The sequence below is a fragment of the Elephas maximus genome, chromosome X, assembly GCF_024166365.1.
Source record: "Elephas maximus indicus isolate mEleMax1 chromosome X, mEleMax1 primary haplotype, whole genome shotgun sequence".
Taxonomy (NCBI): domain Eukaryota; kingdom Metazoa; phylum Chordata; class Mammalia; order Proboscidea; family Elephantidae; genus Elephas; species Elephas maximus.
The window spans coordinates 56,873,407-56,894,495 of record NC_064846.1 but is presented as its reverse complement, the minus strand read 5'-3'; the positions used below and the strand labels follow the sequence as shown (position 1 = coordinate 56,894,495).

At 44.4% G+C, this 21,089-nt stretch overlaps 1 protein-coding gene across 5 annotated transcripts in view; it reads left to right on the top strand.

Annotated features, from left to right (window-relative positions):
- The first annotated feature begins 928 nt into the window (after window positions 1–928).
- The window catches only part of DRP2 (dystrophin related protein 2), a 46,914-nt gene continuing 26,753 nt past the window's right edge, over window positions 929–21,089 (top strand). For 4 of the 5 annotated variants that reach the window (XM_049872732.1, XM_049872733.1, XM_049872730.1 and 1 more), the window contains exons 1-4: window positions 929–1,266; window positions 13,117–13,293; window positions 18,312–18,475; window positions 19,816–19,972. In XM_049872732.1, coding sequence (XP_049728689.1) covers window positions 13,186–13,293; window positions 18,312–18,475; window positions 19,816–19,972 — 429 coding nt within the window. In that variant the 5' untranslated portion in view covers window positions 929–1,266; window positions 13,117–13,185. The remainder of the gene's footprint in view (window positions 1,267–13,116; window positions 13,294–18,311; window positions 18,476–19,815; window positions 19,973–21,089) is intronic. The other variant, XM_049872729.1, reaches the window with a different exon arrangement.

The window sequence follows — 21,089 nt, the reverse complement described above, 5'->3', positions numbered from 1 at the left end:
TTTCATAATAATAGTTTTCCATAATAATAACTGTAATAACTTTAGGCCAGTATTTTCAGTTCTAAATTCCAGTGCTATTAGAGCTTATAGAGTTTTTAGAGACCAGTCAGTGAAGGAAAGCAACTAACCCCAAACCAATCTGTTTCTCTCTCACACACACTCCACTCTCACGAAATGGAGGGAGGAAGGAAGGAAGGACGCTTCTCGTATCCTTTGCTCTGGCCTGGAGCTTCTAGGGTTTTGAGAACTAGTGTGTTTGTATAGGGGGCATGGGGGCTATTCACCCATCCATCCATTGGTTCGATTCATTCATTCAACAAATATTTATTAAGTAACCTATGTGCTGGGCACTCTGTAAAGGGCTATGATGCTCCCATCCCCTTAGTGGCCCCTCCCATATCTCTTGGGATGATTGGACCTCATATCTTCTTCTTTTCAACAGGGTGACAGTTCGAAGAGTAAAGGCTGGTATGGACAAAAAGAGGGAGGATGACTGGGGTAGCCATTGTGGAGAGGCACAGAGGAGCCGTCTTAAGTCATTCAAGGTGCATTTTGCTTACCTCACGTGTTTGAGGCTTTTTCTACATGTAGATCTAACGTGGGGTGAAGACGAAACTTGAGGTTTACCTGGCAGACCGCCCTGGACCCAAGACTGTACCTTGGGCACCAATGACAATTCTAGAGCAGAGTGTTTCAACCCCCAACACAGAAACTAAATCCTGGACTGGCTACGGAGGGACCCCTGCCAGCTGCTGGCTCTGAAGTTGGCTTTGGCTCTGGGCTAGGTCTGTGTAAGTTGGGGCCCAGGCTTCTCGCTCAGCAGCTTACATTGATCTCCGGGGCTCTTTTGTCTCCTCCTCCCCAGTGGAAGCCTCTCCCCCTCTGCCTCTCAGGCTCTTCCGCTTTTCTCCTCTGCTTCTAATGAAATCTCCCAGAGCTGCCGAGGCTCTGGTAGTTTTACAAAACTGTCCTTGCTCTTTCTGTATTTGCCCAGTCAAGGGTATCTTTGGCTGAGGTCCGGAATGATGCTGTTAGTCTTGGTGATATGATTGCATAGCAACACAGAGCAGCTCCGTGAAGGGAGGAGGAGGAGGAGGAGAAGGAGAAGAAGGGCAGGGAGGTGGGAGAGACAGAGGGAGAGTGTGCATACAGCAGCTGTCGGCATCCCTGTCTCAGGGACTTCTTTGCTGATTCACAGAGGCAGCCCAGCCCTGGCCTGCCAGCTTCCAGCTGCCGCTTGCTTCTCAGACCTGACGGAATCAGAAGGTAGGCCACAGAGAAATGATTTCCAAGTCTCACCCTTGTTAGGCTGGCTGAAGGGAGGTAACTGAGGGAGGGGAAGCTCCAGAGGTACTGTGGTACTGTGTGAGTATATATGTGTGTGCCTATCTGCCTGCCTGCATGTGCCTTTAGGGGAAAACTTGCACTAAAAAATGCCCACAATGAAGTAGCCAACACTTGCATTCCTAAAGAAAAAAAGATGCCCGGGAATAGAAACTTAAACCAGTTTGGGAAACTGTGCTCTAAAAATGAGGAAGAGGAAGGTCCGCGGTTTGCTTCTTTGAAGGGAGGGGGGTATGTATATATTTATTTTTGTTCTCAATGGTATGGTTTTTGTCCAAGGGATTTTCTGGAGGGAGAGAAGGGGAGGTAAGTGGAAAACATTGGCTGAAAAGGGAGGAGAGAAGAAATGTGGGACCTTGGAGCAGGTCCCCTGAACAAATGGGTATTCTGGTCAGCAGATAGGACACAAGAGCTCTCCCTCAAGTAAACCGGGCTCTGACATAAGAGCTGGGATGAAGGGCTCATCCTAATCTTTGGCATTTACCTCCTGGCTCAGTTCCTTTTTCCTGTTGACTTTCCCCCTGGTTTCCTTTCTACCCCCTGTAATCAGCGAGCATCTCTCCACTCTTGAGAGGAGTGCTTGGAGTGATTTAAATAGGGCTTACCTGTTTTGGAGTCATACATCTCATTTCCTTCTATTCTCCTTACGCTCCCCAGCATCAGGCCCAAGCACCCCAGCCTGGTAAGGGGGCCTGAGCCTGAATGGGCAGTGAGGTTTTTCTTTCCCTTGGTAGGCAGGTAGAGCCAGGCTTTAGGAGTGTTGGGTCTAAGCAGGTGGCTGGGCTGGGGCGGGGGCTGGGGTGGGGTAGAGAAGGAGGGACGTCATCAGCAGCAGCCGCCTGCTTTCATTGACAGCATGGTGCATGCTGCCTGGAAAAGAACACACTTTTCTCTTATGTTTGCTTTTTATTGTTCAAAAGAACAAAAGCCTTTAAAAAGCTCTATGTGTAGTTCACCTTAGCTCCTGACTTTTCCAGAGGAATCCTTGGTTCTAGATTAAAGATACATCATCTTTAAAAGGCCCTGAGGGAGCCACAATCCTCGGGAGATTTTCCCTCTAGGATTTGGGTGGGGAGATGGTTCCAGAGAATCTCAAGGCCTCCTAAGGCTATCTCCCTGAAAAGGCAATGCTGGAAATGTGGTGTCCTGTCCCTGGGTGGCCAGGGTCCCTGGGTGGCCCGGGTGGCCAGGCCTCTGCCCTGTAGTCCTCCTTCCTGCAAACTATTGTGGGGAGTGAAGGAACAGGAGAAGAGCTCCTTTTCCTATGAGACTTACACCCCCAGGCATTCAGCCCTAGCTAAGCAGCTCTGAGCTCTGGGGCAGAGCACCCTTCAGCCCTGCAATCACCTAAGGGAGAGGAGCATGGCTTGAAGCAGCTGACTTAGCCAAAGCCCAGAGCCAGATGCAGAAAGCACATCCGGGATACAGCACTGCTAACCAGAGATGCTCAGAAGTTTCTGATGTTGAATCGGCCACACTGTCAGATAGGATGGGCTCTCACTAATGAAGCCTGAGAAGATAGCCTTCTAAACTTATCAGGGACACTCACTTAAAGAAAACCCACTCTTTGGAAATTATACTATGAAGTGGGCATGCCCTCTTACAAAGGATTCCAAACACATCAACAACTAAAACAGCAAGTGAAATCAATCCTCCTAGGACAGACTTTACCAACCTGATGTTCCACGGAACACTGTTCTGAGGAGAGTGCTAATAGATTCTGTTTTCAAAAATAAGGAGTGGGAGCGAGGGTGGGATAATTCTGCAGTCCAGTAATTTTTTGGAAATGCTTCATAACTGAATTCTCCTCTTGGAGAGTTGGTCACAATGTAAGTATATGAAAGTCTCTGAGAAGCACTGCTGGAAATAAATATTTAATTTTGCTCAACTCAGTTTATCCCAAACTGATTTGACCAGGGAACACTTTTCTACATGGAAAACACTTTAGCATCTTGCAGACACAGTTCTGGGAAGTGCAGCTCAATAAATAAATAAATAAATAAACAAGGAAGAAAGAGCTGGAAGAAATGGTCACATGAGAGAAACTTGTAAGTTAATGTAGTCCGATACCACATTTTTAAATATGGAAGAAAAAAAAACCTGAGTGGTTAATCAAATTATTCTCCTAGCTGATGAGCGTCTGAGAGAGCAGAACACTTATCACCTGGTTCCCAGCTCTTTGCACCTGACTGCTGCTGCTCTAGCAGGCTCCTTCCCCTGAAACTAGGCCCAGGAAAATGAAGTAGGTTTAAGGGATAATCCTTGAATTTTGAGTGCAGCATTTGGATTTAATATACTTCTTTTAGTCTTTTGTTATAGCTGAAAATTACCCATTTTTTTTCAGCATGGGATTTGTTTCTTTCTTTTAAAGAACGTTATGAAGTGTTTTGTACATCCAAAATTGTATAAAAAATAATACAGTGAATATCAGGGTACCCACTGCCTAGCTTAAAAAAATAAACATCACCAGTAGAGTCAAAACCCCCTTTCATGATTAAAGCTCCCTCCCTCTTTCTGAAGTAACCACTATTCTGGTTTTGATGTTTATTATTCCCATGTATTTATTTATACTTTTTCCACATATGCGTCTATAAACAACATATACTATTGTATTTTTTTAAAGGTTATATCAATGGTATATTGTATATATTCTTCTGCAACTTGCTTTTTTCTATTCAGTGGTATATTTGTGAAATTCATCCTTGAGTAATATGTCTCTAGTTCACTGTTTTTGCTATTGTATAGCATTTCATTTAATGAGTATACTACGATTTATTTATCCATTGCTGTTCATGGACAGTTAGGCCAATTTTTTTTTTTTTTTTTTTTGGCTATCACAATTAGAGCTACTGTGGTTGTTCTTGTGTAGATCTTCTGATGTGACTATTTCTATTGAGTATATATCTCAGGTGGAATTGTTCCATGACAGGCTGTGAGCACTTCCACCTGTGAGAGATAGTATCCACTGACTCTCCACAGTGATTTACCAGCATCTTCTCCCACCATCAGTGTATGAACGTTTCAGATTTATTACATTCATTGGCTCTGGTTTTTTCAGTGGAAACCAAATTTTATTTCTCAAAACTGCTTGGGTGCTACCTTGTCAGGAACACATTTCATTGTTATCATTTGTCAATGAGGGGGCTGATCTAGGTGATCTCTCAGGTCCCTTCCAGCTCTGACAATCTGGGTCGCTATTCATTAAGTGGGGTACATCTGAAGCAGAACCTTGGTTTTTGGCGACATGGCAGGGATTGTTTTAAGCACTCATAACAAGGTTCGGTACCAAGGACATGTGTGCCTCCTCTCTGACTCCCATGCTGCCAGGCAGAAATCAGAGCTGTGAGAACGTGGGCAGTCAGGCCGTATGTCACTTTGGACTCAGGAGAGGAATCTGTAGCCCAAGAAAGGACGTCTTTTTCCCATTGCTCTGTTCTTTCCTGAACCTCTCAAGATCTTAGAAAGCTTTCCTATTTCTTTCTTTTTTTTATTGTATTTTAGTTGAAGTTTTATAGAGCAAATTAGTTTCTCATTAAACAATTAATATACATATTGTTTTGTGACATTGGTTGCCAACCCCACGACATGTCAACACTCTCCCCTACTTGACCTTGGGTTCCCCATTACCAGCTTTCCTGTCCCCTCCTGCCTTCTTGTCCTTGCCCCTGGGCTGGTATGCCTCTTTAGTCTCGTTTTGTTTTATGGGCCTGTCTAATCTTTGGCTGAAGGGTGAACCTCAGGAGTGACTTCATTACTGAGCTGAAAGGGTGTCCAGGGGCCATACTCTGAGGATTTCTCCAGTCTCTGTCAGGCCAGTATGTCCAGTCGTTTTTTGTGAGTTAGAATTTTGTTCTACATTTGTCTCAAGCTCTGTCCAGGACCCTCTATTGTGACCCCTGTCAGAGCAGTTGGTGGTGGTAGCCAGGCACCATCTAGTTGTGCTGGACTCAGTCTGGCGGAGGCTGTAGTACTTGTGGTCCCTTAGTCATTTGGACTAATCAGAAAGCTTCCCTATTTCTTGACTTTGCCCCTTAAGAATCACAAATGCTTGTAGCGGAAAAAAAAATCCAATATAGGAAGACTCAATGCTCAGGGGACACTGAGCTTCTGTTAAGCCGACAGTATAATTTGGGAACGGATACGGGTGATGGTTGAACAACCTGAAGAACACAATTAATGTCACTTAATCGTTTATGTGAAGATTGTTGAAATGGCAAATGTCTTGTTACATATATATTACCACACACAGGAACATACACCACACACACAGACCAAAAAAAAAAAAAAAAATCCAGAACAAAAGTAAAAGGAGGACCCCCTTTCATACAATTCCCCAGAAGTAATGGTGACAAACAGTTTGGTGGGCACCCTTCCAGGCTGTCCTTCTGTGCATAAACACACGTAGATTTTTTAAAATGTTTTTACAAAATTGGGATTCTATTAGACATACTAATCGGACATTTGTTTTCTTTTACCTAAGATACGTATCTTTGACATCTGTTCAAATCAGTGCACAGAGATCCAACTCATTCTGTTAATCTGCTTACATAGTAATCCATTGTGTGAGTGTCCACAATAATGGATAACGTCTGAGTAGTCACTAAATGCCAGAAACTATGACTTAACTCCTTGCCATAATGCTGCTAAGTTGGTCTTTTTGTTATCCCTGTTTTACAGATGTACGAACTGATGCACAGCAAGGTTAGAGAGCTTATCCATATCTGTGCTGATAAGTGCCAGAGCCAGGATGCAAACCCAAGCGTCCTGGCTCAGAGCCTGTGTCTTAAATGATCATGCCATGCTGCCTCTCTGACGTAGTCCACTTAACTGTCCCCTATTGATGGACGTTTGAATAGATTGCAGATTTTTGCTCTTGCAGACAATGCCGCGGTGAAAATTCTTGTCCAATTCTGCAAGTATTTCTGTAGGATAGGTTCCTAGACTTCTCTGGTTTTCAGGTAGGAAGAGCGTATTCATTCATTTAAAAAACATTTATTGAACGATAGGAAACGAGCCCAGGGCAGAAATGGGGAGAGTGCTGACACATTTTGGGGAATGCAACCGATGTCATGGAACACTTTATGTATAAACTATCAACGGGAAACTAATTTGTTCTGTAAACTTTTACCTAAACCACGATAAAAATTTTTAAAAAGTATTTAAAATGGAAAAAAAATTATTGATCTCTAAGCTCTAGGGGGGAGTTCCTGAATGATGTAAACAGTTAAGTGCTTGACTGCTAGCCAAAAGGTTGGCGATTCAAACCCATCCAGAGGTGCCTTGGAAGACAGACCTGGCTATCTGCTTCTGAAAGGTCACAGCCTTGAAAACCCTGTGGTGCAGTTCTATTCTGCAAACATGGGTCTACCGTGAGTTGGAATCGATTTGGAGGCAACTAACAACAACAACAAGGCACTGGGAAAGTTCTGAGCTCAAACTAAGAGTTGACTGGAATTTTGCCTCTCGGATGCCCTAGAATGATCGTCTAAGTGCTCCACAGGGTTTGTATCTTGTCGTTTCCTAACTGCTTCTATCTTTGCCTAGTAGCCCAAGTAAAAAACCTCCACTTGCTAGGGATCGATGAGTACAATGCCTTACAGCCTGGGTTCTAGAATTTACAGAGGCAGAGTAGTGTAATGGTGAAGAACATGTATTATGGGACACAACTGCCTGAGTTAATGTACAAAGTACTTACCTAACATATATAAAACCTGGAATACAGTAAGTCTTAACACTTATTATTTGTCTGTGGAAAAGCTGCCACAATGATCTTCACATGCACAGTTTAGTTCATCATGTTCAACCATCACCCTTAAAGACCTCCATGGCATTTTGGTGGAGAATGGGGGTGGAGGGAAGAAATAACTGTTTGATTTTTTTTTATTAGGTGATATATTCACATGGGAAACCTTGGTTGCATAGTGGTTAAGTGCTACGGCTGCTAACCAAGAGGTCAGCAGTTCGAATCCACCAGGCGCTCCTTGGAAACTCTATGGGGCAGTTCTACTCTGTACTATAGGGTCGCTATGAGTCAGAATCGACTTGACGGCACTGGGTTTGGGGTTTTTTTGGTTATATTCACATGGTTCAAAATTCAAAAGGTACAAAATTATATTCAGCAAAAAGTATATCCCTTATCTGGTAACCTGGGGCTTTTGGAGGTGTGAGTAATCATTCTCTTTCTCAACCTGGATGGTGATTATATGAGGGTTTACTTTATAATAACTCAGTATACCTTACATATATTTTGGGGGGGGGGATTTTTGTGAGTAAATTATGTTCTCATTTTATAAAAAGGGGAAAAAATCCCGAAGGACTAGAGGGAATTCTCCCACTCTTCTCTATTAGGCAATTAGTTCCCTTCTGCAAAGGCAGCCAATGTTAACAAGTTTTGTATACTTCCAAAGATATTTTATTGTGTATATAAGCCCATATTTTCCTTTTCAAAAACATAAATGTAGACTAAACATCTTGGGTTTTTTTATTGTTATTTTCTTAAAATATCTTACAAGATTGTTCCATATTAGTACCTAAAGAGTTCTGTATTTTTTTTATGGCTGTACAGAATTCCATTGTATTGACCCCCCCATTATTTATTTAAACAACCCCCTACTAATGGACATTTAGATTGTTTGCATTTTTTTTTGCCACTTCAAGCTTTGCTTCAAATGCTACCGTTGTGCATACATCATTTCACACAAATGCAAGTGAATCTGTATATCCAAGACCTTTCTTTCTTTACCTACAAGTCAAATCAGGAATAATTCACTGAGCGTCTGCCCTGTGCCTAGCACTGTGTTAAAAATATGTGGGATATAAATAAATATCAGGCTTGGACCTTGTCCCTCCTGAGCCAACAATCTAGCTTTGATGCTGGAATCCTGGTATTTCCCAAGTACTTTTAAAGCTTTTATCTCTGCCCAAGAGGAAAGATGTCTTCCTGCTAACTCCTCCTGGAGGGCCTGGGTATAACTTTGAGGACCAGGAAAAGAATATTCCTAGTGGCAAAAAGACACAGCTTTGGTGTCTAGTAGAATTCCTGGGGGAGAGCACAGGCATCCTCCATGCTACTTCACATGTCTGAATCTTCTTTCTCAAACTCAGCTCGAAAGCATCTCTTCCATGAACACATGTTAACTTCCTCCTACCGGAAGTGAACACTTCCTCCTCTGTGATGTCTCCTAGCATGATGTGTGCATCTCACACTGGGTATCAATCACTTTCTCCCTTAAATTATACTTTTTTGTTTGTTTGTTTATCTGACTTATTTCTTACACTTGACTGGTTAGGGATCAAGTCTGATTCATCTTCAATTCCTTACAGCCTCTGTAAAATTAAAAGGCAGACTAGGAGGAGACTCCTTATGCCCAGGTGGTATTTTGAGACAGGATGCTGATAAATAGAGAGACAGAAGAATCTACATGTGGAATAAAGAGCCCTGACCCAGGAATCAGGAGGCCTGTGTTCAATTGTTTCTCAGCATCTTCACCTGTAAAATGAGATCATATTTCTTTTCTTTTTTTTTTTTTGTGCTTTAGGTGAAAGTTTACAGCACAAATTACTCATTCAAAAATGTATACACGAAGTGCTTTGTGACATTGGTTGCAATCTCTGCAACGTGTCAGCACTCTCCCCTTTTCCACCTCAGGTTCCTCGTGTCCATTCATCCAGTTTTCCTGCCCCTTCCTGCTTTCTTGCTTTTGCGTTTGGGCAGGTGTTGCCCATTTGGCCTCATTTACTTGATTGAACTATGAAGCACATTCCTCACGTGTATTATTGTTTGTTTTATAGACTTGTCCAACCTTTGGCTGAAAGGTGGACTTGGAGAGTGGCTCCAGTTCTGAGTTAGCAGGGTGTCCGGAGGCCACAGTCCTGGGGTTTCCTCCAGTCTCTGTCAGACCAGTAAATCTGATCTTTTTTGGTGTAGGATCATAATTCTTGCTGGGATAGCCTTACAAGGTTGCACTGAAGATTAGGTAAAACAGTAGCTTCAAAAGCATGCTATACAGAGAATGATAGCATTTTGGTGCTTGGCAACCCTTAAACACAATCTAGTTGAGTTTTAATACTTTCCAGATTAGCAAATTAAGTCCTAGAGAGGTGAAGTGACTTGAGGTCACAGTCAGCAGCAAAATCTGAAAATAGCAGGAACAGAATAAGCTTATTCCTTTTCTGTCTGCATTGGGGTTAGAAGGTCTGAATTTTTTTGACTCTTGGGTTTATTTTATTTTATTTTTGCTTTGTGAAGCATCCATCAGGCATCAGGTCAGTGGAGGAATAAGAAGAAAGAGGTTAATCTGTAAAGAAGTGAATCTCAAAAGAGGAAGAAAGAGATAGTTCATAAAAATGTGGGAAAAAAAGATTAAGCATCTCTAGTAATTAAGGAAATGCAAAATAATTCTCAGGATGCCATTTTCCCTTATAAAATTGGCAAAGATCATTTAAAATAATAATATTTAATGTTGGCAAGTGTGCTGGGAAACTGGCACTCTCATACACTGATGTGGGGGGTATAAATTGGTGTAGCTTTTTTCTAGAGCAATTTAGAAATGTGTCACAAGCCTGAAATTGGTTCATACCCCTTGGTCTGGGAACCTCCTTTCTAGGAAATAATTCTAAGGCAAGAATCATAAATATGCCTAAGGATGTTCGTTGCATTGTGACTTATAAAACAGAAGAGCTGTAAACAAAGGTCTAATTGGTAAAATAAATAATCATATATCCAGTCAATGGAATGATATACAACAATGGTTACAGTTAACATTTATTGCGCCGTGCTCTATTGCCAGACACTGTGCTAAGTTATTTAAATGCATCATTAACTTTAATCGTTAGCACAATGCAATGAGGGTGGTATCATTGTTATCCCCATTTAGCAGATGAGGACACTGAGGCTCAGAGAGGTTAACTTGTCCCAGGCCACACTGCTACTGGGATGAATAGTGTGGATTTGACTCTCGGTCTGTCTGACTCTGGAGTGCACGCCCTCAACCACTATACTCTAGCACTTATGCACCCGCTAGAAATGGTGTTTTAGAGGAAAATTTAATGACATTCTAAAATGATCATGCTATAATGGCAAGTGAAAACAGCAGACTACAAAATGATGTATATCATATGATGGTTTTATTTAAAAAGTAAATGTATGTATTTTTCATAGAAGAACTACTGTAAGGCTTTACACCTGGTAGTAATGGTTACTTCTGGGTGGTGGCATTATAGTTGATCTTTCTTTTTATCTTTATGACTGTATTTTCCAATTTTTCTATGAAGGACTTGTATTACTTGTGTAATCAGCAAAAGTAAAAATGAATGTAAAAACAGGTCTGCAAGCAAGCCTTTAAAATTTTTTTTTAATTTTGTTGTTGTTGTTGAAAATATACACAGCAAAACATATACCAAATCAACCCTTTCTACAGGTACAGCTGAGTGACATTGATTACATTCTTCGAGTCGTGCAACCATTCTCACCCTCCTTTTCTGAGCTGTCCCTCTATCACTAATATAAACTCCCAGAAACAAGCCTTTTGTAGCCCTTATCAATACTTGATGTCCATACCAATACTTCATTTTTTATGTGCGTGACTAATTCTTTCACGCTGGTCTCTGATCAGCGATGAATCATCTTTTTAACCATTCTTGGGAATCTCTTTGAGAATAAGAAGCTATGTCATCCTTAGGGGCTTTGTCTACAACGAAGTGTCCTTCAGGTGATCTGTAACAGTCACCAGTCTTTGGACCATGGGACCCCTGAGGAGGAAGGAAGGGTCCTTAATGCAAGGAGTCCACAGATCTTTAAATGTATAAATATTTTTCTCAATCTGTAGGTACTAAAAGTACAGCTACTATCATGACTATGAGTGAGGTGAGAATTTTTTTTTTAATCTTAAGGAGGGGCCTTTATGCCTAAAATGTTGAGAACCACTGGAATAGAGTCTAAAAATGGTGGCTATTTAATCATTAGCATCAGGAATCAAAGATGCTCAGTTACTGCCCATCGGATCAGGTTTGCATGACTTTGCCTAGCACTAAAAGATACCACCTTTATCATTTGCAAACATCACCTTTGATACCCATTCTCATCACACTTGAGTACATTTATGAAACTGTCGATTGGTTTCACTATCTTTCGTTTTCTAAACTTAGCTCCTAAAATCTAAAGCTGAACCTATTTCAAGAATAACTTATTATGCAACACTACCCTCACCCCCCACCACACCAGATTTGCTCCTTTTCCCTTCTTCCCTACCATTCTGTTGGCGACATTATCCAGTGAGGTTCCCCAATTAGAAAGCTTTGACTTCTTCACCTCCTTCATCCTTCACATGCAATTGATCACCAAGCCCAATACATTTTAGCCCTTCCCTGTATCTCAAATCCACGCTCTTTACTCCATCCTCACTGCAACTGCCTGGATATTATAACAACTTCTTAATGGATTATTCCCTTGAGAGAATCACTCCACATGGAAGCCAGAGGGCTCCTTCTAAAATGCAAAGCTAATCAAGTCACTCCTCTGCTTAAAATCTTCAATGCCTCCCCAGTGTCTGCAAGATAAAGCCTAGAATGATCTGCTTTGCATTCAAGGCATGAAAAATCTGGCCACAGTCTCATTTTTCAGCCTCATCTCCTGCTGCTCCTCACAAGGCACCCACCTTATAGTCTGGTTGCACTGAACACACCATACATCTTATTTTCATACTATTTGGAATGTTCCTTTTTTTTTAATCATCTCTGCCTAATTAACAATCCAATTTCTCTTTCATGACTCACCTCAAACTTATTTCCACTAGGGAAACCTTTCCTGGCATTCCCAGGTAGAACTAACCTTTCCCTCATTTGTCCCTTTGATCCATCCCGTAAATACTTCTGCTATTAATGCAAGATACACTTTATTTTTTCCATGCCTGTTCTCTCTGAAGCTGAACTTCTCAGAAGCAGACACCATGTCTTTTTCATCTCTGTGTCTCCTAAACTCTAGCCATACTGAACTCACTGTTCTCTGAATATGCTATGCCTTTCTGTGACATTTGCCTTTGCACAGGGGGAGTCTTTTTTCCTGAAATGCCCTTCTCCTCTTCTCTGCATATGCAAACATCTACTCATCCTTCAAGACTCAGCTCTAATGCAATCTCTCTGAAACATTTGCACAATCTGAAACAAAGTTAATTGTTCACCACTCTGTGTTTCCCTGGCCTTCTGGCCAAACCTCAGTTGTAGCATTTGCCACGTAAGCATTTTATTATAGCCATCAGCTTACGTGACTACTTCTCTTCCCCCCTTCTTGCCAGGTTGTGAGCTTTCAGACAGCAGGGATGTTTTATTTATCATCATTTGTTTCTAGCACAAAGCACAGTAGGTAAACAATAGACACTCCCTTAATAAGTAAGTAAATAAAGCCCTTTGTGGTGTATAAGGAGCCATGGTGGCTTAACAATTGGATTGTTAAGTGCTCAGCTGCTAACCCAATGTTAACCCAATGGCTCCATGGGAGAAAAGAGCTGGAGGTCTGCTCCCGAAAAGATTATAGCCTAGAAAACCTGGGGCGGTTCTACTCTGACAAACTGGGTCGCTATGAGTCAAAAATTGACTCAACGGCACCTAACAACAAGAAACAACAATGGTACGTGGTGGCCTGGGCAAAACTATTCGGTAGGTCAGTAAGCTTTGACGGCCTATTTACATAACTAGTCAAGGCTCCTCTAGCTAAGTGCTGGGCTCAAAGGCCTTTTCTAGGTCTTGACTCTAAATCTCTCCTTGTTACTCTTCCAGGTGCTTATGCTCAACAGTGGGTACACTGCCCATGCTCACCCCCCATGAGCCTTGGTTCTGATACAACCTATGGTCATGCAGGGATGCCCTTACACCCTCCCACGATGTCATGAGTGGCGGGCAGTTGACCAATTCCATCACAGAAGCAGCCTCAGAAGTTCTTGCCCCCAGCCTCAGGTAAGAGACCTATAACAAAAGACATGCCTGTGGAGAAAGTATCTGTGTGGGTTCTTATAGGTATCCATGTTTCCTGAGGCTCAGTGATACTCTTTGTATACATGGATCCTTTTGGATAGCATGAGGCTTCCTTCTGGCCCATGTCTTATCACTCTTGAGGCCTTCTATGGCGGGGGACATGTTGAAAGGAAGGCTGTTGGGCTTGGCAATCCAAAGGACCCACTATGGCTGAGGGGGGCTGGTTCCATGTTAACTTCCCAAGGTGTACAGATCTGGGGAGGTGCCATAAGAAGGTGATCATTTAGGGCAAGACATAGGACAGAGAAGGACCTTCCCTTGCCTTCTCTGTGTCATACCTCACATTCTGCAGGTATAGCTTTCCTTCCATCAGCTCTTCCTCTCATGTCCCTAGTCTCAGTCACAGCTCCTGGCTCAACCTCAGTAAGCATTCCCTGAGCTTCATACCTACCTTTCTCCTCACTCTTCTCTCTTAGGATGTGGAGTGGTGATGGTGGTGGTGGTGGTGATGGTGTGTGTTCATGCCTGTGCATGTTGCTAGGGTGGGTGGGAAGGGGAAGGTGTTAGAGGATATGTGAGAAGCAGTAATCTCAAGAGGACAACCCCCTTTCCTGACAATGAAGACAGTTCACAGGAAAGTTGACTGGAGAAGGGAGAAGCATAGCATATTTTGAGTTGCCCTACAATACTTTGGGATCCAGAAGCCATGGGAGTGTGAGAAAGCAATGTGTTCCCTAGTGCCTCACAGATGCGACTACAGTGCTGAGTCACTGCTGGGGCTGCAGGCGGCAACTAAATATACAGGGAAAAGGAAGGGAGGGAGAAAGGCAGTGGGGATGGAGGATGCGGGTGCTGGTGAACCGGTGTTCAGGAAAATAATGAGGGAAAGTCAAAGTCTTGAGAGCCTTGAGGGTCAGAGGTAAGGTCCCCTGAGCTGTTTTCCCACATCTAACCGGGGAAAAATTATTGCCTCTTACATATTCTCTAAGCCAGGGTCAACTCTCGAGTCCGCCCGTGTACCCACCCCTTCTCCACATTGGGGCTTTAGTAGCGTCAAGGGATTGAGAAGTCTGGGCCCTCCAAAAGGCTTGCCCTACTCCCTGCCCCCTGCTAAGCTTTACCACCTAGGCAAGGGTTCCTAAGGGCTTCATCTTGTGATTGAGAATGGTAAGGTCCCTCCCTTCCTCTCTGCCACTATTCACTTTTCCTTCCTTCCCCGCTGCCCTGACTTTGTCTCAAAGGTTCAAGAGATGGGCAGATGGCCCTGCGGGGAGTAGGGAGTGAGAGGCAAACATCTTGGCTGTAAAAGCCAGAAGTAAAAGGCAACTAATTGGGAAAGGAAAAAAAAATGATTACTATTCATTATTTGCAACCCTGGTGGTCCAATCGTTTAAGCACTTGGCTGCTAACCTAAAGGTTGGTGGTTTGAATCCACCCAATGGCTCCTCAGTAGAAAGATCTGGCAATATGCTCCCATCAAGATTACAGCCTAGATCCATAAAACAAAATGAGACAAAAGGGGCACACCAGCCCAGGGACAAGGACTAGAAGTCAGGAGGGGACAGGAAAGCTGGTAACAGGGAATACAAGATTGAGAAGGGAGAGTGTTGACATGTCATGAGGTTGGTAACCAATGTCACAAAACAAGATGTGCACTAATTATTTAATGAGAAGCTAGTTTGTTCTATAAATCTTCATCTAAAGTACAATTTTAAGAAAAGACAACAGTCTAGAAAACCCTATGGAGCTGTTCTACTCTGTCATATGGAGTCACTATGAGTAGAAATTGCTTGACAGCTTCTAACAATAACAACATTGGCTCTGCCAGTTGGGACTTGTGAGTTTAAGGGGGAAAGAAAAGAGGAAGCACAGTGGTGGAGAATAGTATGAAAGCTAGGTGGGAGTCAGAAAACGAAGAAGAAGGCTGGAAGGAATGAAAGGCTAACCAGAGCCAGGACAGCTTGGTTGTGGCTAGGTCACAAGGGGGCTGTTTCTAACTCTGGTGCATTCCCAGTCCAAAGGACTCCACAAGACTGGCTTGAGCCCAATAATCCCAGCCTAAAACAAAAAAAATTTCTTTAAGTGAAGCTATAGCCCTGAGCTAGAGCCACTCCCCTCTCTTGGCCTACCATCCCTGCCATCCCCCATCCACCACAGTTGGCTCCACCTCGGACCCCCAAAAAGGGTCAGGCAGCTGTTCCAACTATTCCTGTAGGTGGGCCCCAGCATGGAAACAATGTGGAACTGTGGAAAACTCAGAAGGCTCTGTGGGAGATAAATGAGGATGAGAACAGAACCCTTTTTGGTAAAGATGAAGTGTTTTCCCTCAGTGCTGAGGGGTGGGGGCCCAGCTCTGGAATGTTAACCTTTGCCCAGGCAAGTCTGTTAGAGAAGGAGAAGAGAGGCCACTTCTAGGAGAGGCCCTGCCCCTCAGGCCAGTGGCTATGGGAATGCTCCCTCTGCCCTGCCCAAGGCAGCACAGGCAGGGCATGGGAGCCTCCCTGGCACTAGATTCTTGCATGGAGGTACAGGTTCCATTTTCCCATCTCTCTCCTCTGCAGAGGTCCAAGGAGAAGCCCATAGACCACCCATCTCCCTCTGGCCTCAGAGTGCAGCAAAAGGTTGGGAGGATATGGCTCTCCCTCCTCTCCTCTCCTCTTTGCCTCCCAAAGGCAGAGCAAGACAGACCCTCATTTTCACACAGTGGACCCTGATGAATCTTCTGGCCCCTGCACTCATCTGAGGATAATCAAAATTAGACAGCTTCTGCTGCCCCAGTTTCCCAATCCTGGCGTCCCACGGCTCTGCTCCCAGGTGTGCCACACGCATTCCTCACTGCCTCTGGGGACCCTTGTTGTTACTGGTTGTGTCAAGTTGATTCTGACTCATGGTGACCCCACGTATGCGAAGTAGAACTACTGTTCCATAGGGTTTTCAATGGCTATGACCTTTCGGAAATAGATATCCAGGCCTCTCTTCCGAGGTGCCTCTGGGTAGGTTTGAACTGCCAACTTTTCAGCTAGGAGCTGAGGGCTTAACTGACACTTCAACCTAGGTGTATTTCTCAAGCCCATCCTCTGGCCGGACCTTGGGAAAATTGCCTATCAAAGATTGTCACCCAAATGGTCTGACCCTTTCCTCCACCTCAGGAGAGGGGTGGACTTGGAGACAGAGTGAGTCCTTTGTGTCTTCCATGGAAAGGAAAAAGAAACCAACAGAAGCTACCTCTACATGCCTCTCCTCAGCACCATGGAATGCCCAGTCCCACTCCCACCATCCTTGCCAGCCTGGGAGGGCCATCCTGGCCCCGGTGTGGCGGGCCCAGTTGGGAGAGAGCTGGAATTCCCCAGGAACAAAGCTCTGATTCACGGGCCAAACCCTGACATAGCCGCCCCCTCCAGATTCCTGGGGGGTCAGTAAACAAACAGGGTGACAGCTCCCACCTCCTGGCCTGGCTCAGCTCTGCCTGCACTTACTGTGCTGGCTTGCTCAGAGCCTGGCAGGACTCTGCCTGCAGCTCACCGGGCATTGGGCCGGGCAGGATTGCGGGATAATCATGGAGCTGCCCGATCCTGCAATGGAGCTCCCAGGCAGCACAGGTAGGGTCAGCTCGTGGGTCTCCCCACCCACCCAAGAGAGCACTTGAGTTCAAAGCTTTGCCCCAGATGGTGAAGGGAAGCTGGCTAGGCTGCCCCAGTAGGCAGACATGCACAGGCCCTGAGCTTGGCCGGTCTCACACCCTCACTTCCCTTTCTATTTGTGGCTGAGGGCTGTGGTTTTCTTGGGATGATTGGCTTCCTGAATTGCCTGGAAAGGAGTCTTGTATGGGGAAGAAGTATGTTTTGGGGTAAAGGGGAGACTAGAGGAGTGTCAACCCCGAGCAGAGCGATTTTCTTTCCATGAGAAGGCAAACAGGTAGATAGGTGGGCAGGCAGGCATGTGGTTCCCTCTTTCACACTCCTCTTCCTTCCATCCCCTACTACCCATTCCCCCAAATCCCACAATGCCCCATAGGGCCCTACCAATGCCAGGGAGAGCAAGTGATGAGCTATATGAGCTTGAGGGTCCAAGACTAGGCTTTGGCAGGCTCCATGGCTGTTCCAAGGAGCCCTGGTGGCACAAACGGTTAAGTGCTCAATGGCTAAGTGAAAGGTTGGTGGTTTCAATCCACCCAGAGGCTCCACGGGAGAAAGACCTGGCAATCCTCTCCCATAAAGATCACAGCCAAGAAAACCCTATGGGGCAGTTCTACTCTGTAACATGGGGTCACCATGACTTGGAATTGACTTGACGGCACCTAACAACAGCATAGCTTGTCCTCTTAGCTGCCGATTCTAGGCAGAGTACTTTGGAGATCAGGGTCAAAAAATGCTGCTTTAGCCAGCCCTTTCTCAGTCCATGGAGGATGATCCGTGCTCTTTAGGACTATTTCCAGGGTTCCTGACTGGTGGTGGGAAATGGTAGGGAAGGGAGGAAGGGACATCAAGGCCTAGGTCCAGTTGGGAAGTAGGACATCTACTACTGATAGCTCTCTCTGGCTGGTCTACTTCCTCCCTGAATCTTTATGGGGCAGCCCCTCAGCTTTCTTTTCTAGAAGGTTGGGTAAACTGTAGGACCCTAAGGTATGAGCCTACAGCTCACCTTGAGGGAAATGGCTTATCAATTGGCAGTGATTGGGTAATCCTGAACAGCTGCTTACCTAAGCAAGTACTGCCAGGATCCCATCTGGGCAGTAGTCACTGACAGAACTTACAATTATAAGAGTAGTAGTAATAAAAGTAGTTAGCAGTTACATGTGACTGATCTTTACCAAGAGAGGACCTGGCACCCCCTCCCCTCTGAACACACACATAGAGAGTAGGATTTCTGAGCTCTCACACAAGCCCATCTCTCTCCCCTTGTTCACCATTGTTCTACCCTTGGCTTGACACAGACCAGGGTGTGGCACACTCTAGGGATCATAGCTGTCTGTGTGCTTGGATGTCTGTGTTTCTGTCCAGGTTAGAGCTGCTACCACTGCCCCTGTGCCTCCTCAGGATGGTGCTGGGGTTCCCTGCCTAAGCCCAAAGCTGTTTAACGGGTCTATTGGTGCCTCTGGACCCCTGGAATCAGCAGCCATGAATCTGTGTTGGAATGAAATAAAAAAGAAGTCTCACAACCTCCGGTAAGGCTTGACCCCTAGAAATAGGGGCCTTAGGGAACTGGCTTGGACAATGTTGGGCTCCTTTTGCTGCTGCACTTGCTTTCTCCTCTCAGCCTGCGCATCAACCTTTCCCCAACTTCTCCGTCTGTTTCTCTCTCCTTTCCTTTTCTGGCACTGGGGAAAGCTCCCTGGGTTGGAAGTCAGGAGATTTGGGTTTCAGCCCCAATTTTAAGTAGCTGTGTTACCTTGGATAATTCATTTGAGTTCTTTGAATTTTAGCTTCTGCTTTTTTTCTTTTTTAAGAAAAAAAGATGAGTGGAGGAATAGTATCTGTCTTAAGTACCTCATGGTGTTGTGGTGAAGATTCAAATAAGATATGAAAATGCTTTGTAAACTTAAAAGTCCTGATGTATAAACGAAGGACATGATTAGTCCCTCCTCCTCTTTTTCTCATAACTGCCCTCCATCTCGGTAGGTCTCAACTGCTTTCCTTCCTGTTTTTTTATGCCTTCCACTCGCATCTGTTGATTATCACCCCTAAGCTAAGGGCAACTCAGTAAGAGTCTGAAGGAAGTTTCTATATTAGTTGCTGCTCTTTTCCCTACCCCTCTGTGCGCCCTACATCTTCCTGCCTCCTATCATCAAAGCCCAAACTCCTGGGCTCTGGTGGGGACGGGGCAGTGTAGAGAAATTGAAAGAATGTAGGCTCTGGAGTCAGACAAACCTGTGTTCAAATCATAGCTCTACTAGTGACATAACTGTGTGACCTTGGGCAAATTACTTAACCTCTCTGGGCAATAGTAGTGCCCACTTCATAAAGTTGCTGTGAGAATTCGCTGAAGCAATAATTTAGGTAAATGGCTTGGCCCAGGTGGTAGGGAGGCATTGAATATAGTTACTATCAGCTAAGGGGAATGGGTTTGATGGCTACATACAGCCTTGGCCAGTCTCCAGCTTCCTACATCTTGGGCCTCAGCTCATGGTTCATTCGTGGGGGAGGCAGACAGAGATCATTATATGGTACACATTTTTCTCCTTCCGTATCTCAACCCTCTAGCCTATGTTGCTATCATCCATCGGGACCCTTGGGCTGCTTATATGTCTCTTCATACATGTGCGGGCAGACACACAGTCACTCAACTTGCCCTTTCCACTTAATAGCATCCTTTTCTGAGGGCAGGCTCTGAGCAGCCTCGGGATGAGTTAGGCATAATTTAAATCCTGCCAGGGCAAGAGGGGAACCAGACAGCTGTCATCCCCTAATGCTCCTGCTCAGTTTTCTACCCTTTCCAGCCTGATGCTGGGCATGCAACTGAATTAACTGAGGGCCACACAGTGACATTTTTACCCATTGTGTGCAGTGCTCGCCTAGAGGCCTTCTCAGACCACAGTGGAAAGCTTCAGCTCCCTCTCCAAGAGATTATTGACTGGCTCAGCCAAAAGGATGAAGAGTTGTCAGCTCAGCTGCCCCTCCAAGGGGATGTGGCCCTGGTGCAACAGGAGAAGGAGACGCATGCGGTAGGTTCAAATTACAGAGGCCGTGGTGTTTCACCTCTCAGCTGGCCAGGGGGGGACCCCTTCTTACTACCCTGAAAGGTACCCAGCCTCTGATTAAACTCCTAAAGTAACAGGAGGTGGTGTGCAGTCCTATTGGTTTGTGGGTATCTCTCTACAGAATAAGTCAAATCTTTCCTCCCATCAAATGTTGGACTCCTTTCAAATCTTGCCTTGATTTTTCCTGGGGACCCTGAAGGAAAATGACCATAATATAATGTTAAGCAAAAAAAAAAAAAAAAAAAGATACAAAACTACATGTAAGTGGATCTCAATTGTATTAAAAATATATACATGTATGTGTATGTACACATATAAAACACAGGAAGGAAATACATCAAAGTGTTAACAATGATTAACCCTAGGTGATGAAATTAGAGTTGCTTTTCATTTTCTTCTTCATATTTTTATGAAATTCCTAAGATTCCTGTGACATACATTACCTTTATAATCAGAAAATAACAACAAATATTTTTAAATGAATGCAGAATGGAAAACAATATGGCAAGAAAATAAACACACTATAACTACATGCCACAGCATGAATGAATCCTACAGATAGTATGTTGAACGAAAAAGAGCCATATACAAAAAGAATACATACTGCAAGATTCTATTTATATAAAGTCCATAAACAGGCAACAGTAATCAGTAGTGTCGTAAGTCAGAATAGTGGTTACCTTTGGGGGTAAGCGGTCCCTAGGTGGTACAAAACGGTTAGCATGCTCAGCTGCTAAGCAAAAGGTTGGAATTTCAAGTCCACCCAGAGGCACTTTGGAAGAAAGGCCTAGCAATCTAGTTCCAAAAAGGATCTTTTGAAAACCCTATGGAACACAGTTCTTCTCTGACACACATGGGGGTCACCATGAGTTGCAGTCTACTTCGCAGCAACAGGTTTTCTTTTTTGGGGGGAAGGTGGTAAAGGATGGGATAGGAGTCCCTGGGTGGTGCAATTGATTAAGCACTCAACTACTAACTGGAAGGTTGTTAGTTCAAACTCACCCACAGGTTCTTTGGAAGAAAGGCCTGGTGATCTGCTTCCGAAAGGTCACAGCCATTGAAAACCCTACGGAGCACAATT